The sequence below is a fragment of the Cornus florida genome, unplaced genomic scaffold (genome assembly GCF_030987335.1).
Source record: "Cornus florida cultivar Cherokee Brave unplaced genomic scaffold, ASM3098733v1 CherokeeBrave_3.0.0_Hap2_Chr01, whole genome shotgun sequence".
Lineage (NCBI taxonomy): Eukaryota > Viridiplantae > Streptophyta > Magnoliopsida > Cornales > Cornaceae > Cornus > Cornus florida.
This window is the reverse complement of record NW_026775571.1, coordinates 102830407-102833796: the sequence shown is the minus strand read 5'-3', so window position 1 is coordinate 102833796 and position 3390 is coordinate 102830407. Positions and strand designations below refer to the sequence as shown.

The window sequence follows — 3390 nt, the reverse complement described above, 5'->3', positions numbered from 1 at the left end:
TGACTCCACGCATAAGGATCGATCTATTATCGATAAGCTCATATGTAATCGTTATCTTGTTTGCATAGGACTTCTCTTGGGCTGTTTGGTACTTCCATTGCATCATCGGATACATTATTTAACGAAAAACGAATATGTTGCTAAACGAAAGACACCATCGTTGTCTGAAACAAAAGAGATAATTGTTGGCTGACTTGTTGAACATGCCATTTGAGTTGTGCCGGTTAACATTAGGGTTTAGGAAGCCTATGTCTTTTACAGTGGTATATGTTGTAATTTTATTTTTTTCACTTCCTAAACAAAAGGGTATGATTGGTATATTAAAATTTTCACTAAATCCTAAACGGCTTCCGTGTATTTTTAAGAAGAGCGTTTTGAAGAAGTTGGGTCATAACTTCTCGAATTACTCAAAGCTTTTCTAAAAAATTTGCTAAACACTGCTCAAAATGATTTTTTAATTCAAAAAGTTAAAAACAGCATTTGAAAAGCCAATCCAAACAGGCTCAAAGAGAATGTAAAGTGAATAATATCTGCACAACAATGGTCATGATAGATGGTATCGGAGTCAATACTTAGCTGAAAATGCCCCCACGTTGCCTCAAAGAGTTAGCACATATATACGCGAACATCTCTTGGTAGATATGTTTTGAAAATCCCGAATACAAGAAGTGTGTAAAGCAAATAATATCTATATATTATGGGGTTGTGATCGGTGCAACACAATCACTCTCTAGTTAAAAATGAGAGGAGCATGTACACTCCATGAGAGTTGGGCCAACTTAGATGTAAGATCTTAAGAAGAGTGAATGTGACATCCCACATTATTCGAGAGTGAGGTTATCATTTATACATATGAACATCCCTTAATATACGTGGTTTTAAAAAGTAACAATATCTACGTAGCTGAACTAAATTGTAGTAATTGGTATTTTGGTAGTTTCCATAAAGTTATTTGGATTATTTCCTTCTATACATTTAAATACATCGAGTCGAGTGATATGAGGTACTGATCAATGGTAGGTGAGAGTGGATGTATGTCCTCACTAACCAAAATTTAAAAAATAAATTAATAAAAAGTAAAAGCAACAACAAGAAGGTAAAGCAGCATAAAAGTGCAATATGGTCATATTAGATTTGTTTATTGTCTGTCTAAAAAGGGAAAAAAAAATTAGTGCATAATATTTTTGCTACTGTAAGACTTATCTCCTCGTATATACGTAAAGAGAGATGATTTCTTTATTTAGAACCATGATCTGACCTGATTATAATAGAATAATTTTACGGTTACTCTAAGGTTCACTGATAAATTTATTTAAACTTTGCAAATTTTCTAATTTGTATAATTGTATAGTGTGTTTGATATGATGGGAAAATAGAAATGGGATGGGGAGAAAAAGGTAAAAGGTGGAGAGTGGGAACATTGTTTTGTGTTGTAAAAGTAACACGCTAAGAGCCCAAAATCTTCTGCAAGTATGCCATAGGTCTCGGGTTGCAGCTTGGGTATATGTGTGAGTTTGATCATATACCGAGCCCAACCCAAAATGTTGGTTAGATCTATTGTTTGGGCTGGGTTAGGTCTATTGTCTGAGACCAAAAGTAGCAGCATATAACAAACTGGCCTGGGTCAATTTGGGCTCAGTTTGAGAGGTACAAAATGAGCCCAAGCCTATGTTTGGAGACCAAAGTAAAATCATATTTCGAAATACTTTCAATTTTGACCACATTAATTTTGTTAATATGACAATTAAAGCCACAATAAGTTAGTTCCATTAACTAAATAATGCTAAATTCCATTTAATCAGACAAACGATTTAACGTGATGTAAATATTCTTAGTTTATCCATAATGCTAAATTCCATTTAATCAGACAAATGTTTTAATGTGATGTAAATATTCTTAGTTTATCCATAATGAAGTGAATTTTTAGCCCAACTAAATTTAACCAACCCGCCAAATCGTTTTGAATTAGTAAAATCAGACCTTCCCTCCAAACTCACCTAATCTTTCCCCAACGGTCACTAACAAAACAATACAGCAACGACACACTCAACAGGCTCGGCTCCGAACCAGATCTCTCGAACGTTACACCGAACCAAATTTCGAAACTTCAAACTAGAACATCTCCCTCATATCCACATACACCCACACAGAACTAAAACCGCTTTAACCATCTCTCTCTCTCTCTCTCTCTAAGAAACCATTCTCTCTCTTTCTCTCTAAGAAACCATGGTGTCCAAGATCAGCAAGAAAACCTCAACAAAAACCATCAAAGACCGTCGAAGTCGCCGGAAAAAGAAGTCTCCGATCAAGAACGTCGTCGCCGCCTCTTCCATCGTGGTCGCAACGATAAACAAATCAATTTACACCTGCCACCGTCGCCTCATCAAGATCTTCACCAAACTCGCCCGAATCGGAACTCCGAAGAACCCCAAAAAACAGGGGTACCAATTCCTCAAGAGAGTTCATGAAGAAGATCGAACCTGTCGGTCACTTTTCTTTGAAAATCGGCTCCCACCGTTGATGTGCCCAGAGAAAAAGACGATCTTCCTCGACCTGGACGAGACTCTGGTTCACTCCACGCCGGATCCGCCGCCAGAAAAGTACGATTTCATAGTCCGGCCGATGATCGACGGCGAAAGAGTCAACTTCTACGTGTTGAAGCGTCCCTTTGTCCACGAATTACTGGAAAAGCTGAGTGAAAAGTTCGAACTCGTTGTGTTCACCGCCGGAATTGAGAGCTACGCTTCTCAGGTGATCGATCGGATCGATCGGAAGGCGGTGATTTCGCACCGGCTTTATAGGGATTCGTGCAGAGAAGTTGATGGGAAGTTTGTGAAGGACTTGTCTGAGTTGGGGAGGGACTTGAAGAGGGTGGTGATCGTCGACGACAACCCAAATTCGTACTCATTGCAGCCGGAAAATGCAATTCCGATACGGCCGTTTACGGAGGATCTCGGTGATGGGGAGCTTCAGAAGTTGATTGAATTTTTCGAGGGTTGTGGTTGCTTTGAAGATTTGAGGGATGCTGTTAAGCATTACATTGCTGAGGCAAACAAGTAGTAGTTGGAAATGTAGCTTTTTTCATCTGTGTTGAACATACTGTGTTCAATTTCAATTCAGAAAAGAAATTTAAGGAATTAATATAGTATAATTTATTACTTTCACTTTTGCTGTGTGCTGTGTGTGTGTAGATTGTTTTTGGTACAAGTGAATGGGTCATCTAGGAACCTAAAGAAAAAGCACATTAACAAATTTTTGAACGTTATGTTGTGAATTGATCTAAACGCACACCAACATTTTTATGAGTCTTAGATTCATTAGTTGTATTTTCAACTCTACAGCTCAATTTGGTAGAAAATGGGAGGAAAGGGAAGGGAAGGTGATGGAGGG

The 3390-nt window shown here is 38.0% G+C and overlaps 1 protein-coding gene across 1 annotated transcript; it reads left to right on the top strand.

Moving 5' to 3' along the window:
• The first annotated feature begins 2153 nt into the window (after window positions 1-2153).
• LOC132311832 (uncharacterized) lies at window positions 2154-3164 on the top strand. The gene has a single exon (XM_059809993.1). It carries the CDS (start codon window positions 2227-2229, stop codon window positions 3058-3060), a length of 834 nt encoding a protein of 277 aa, XP_059665976.1. The 5' UTR covers window positions 2154-2226; the 3' UTR covers window positions 3061-3164.
• The last annotated feature ends 226 nt before the right edge of the window (window positions 3165-3390 follow it).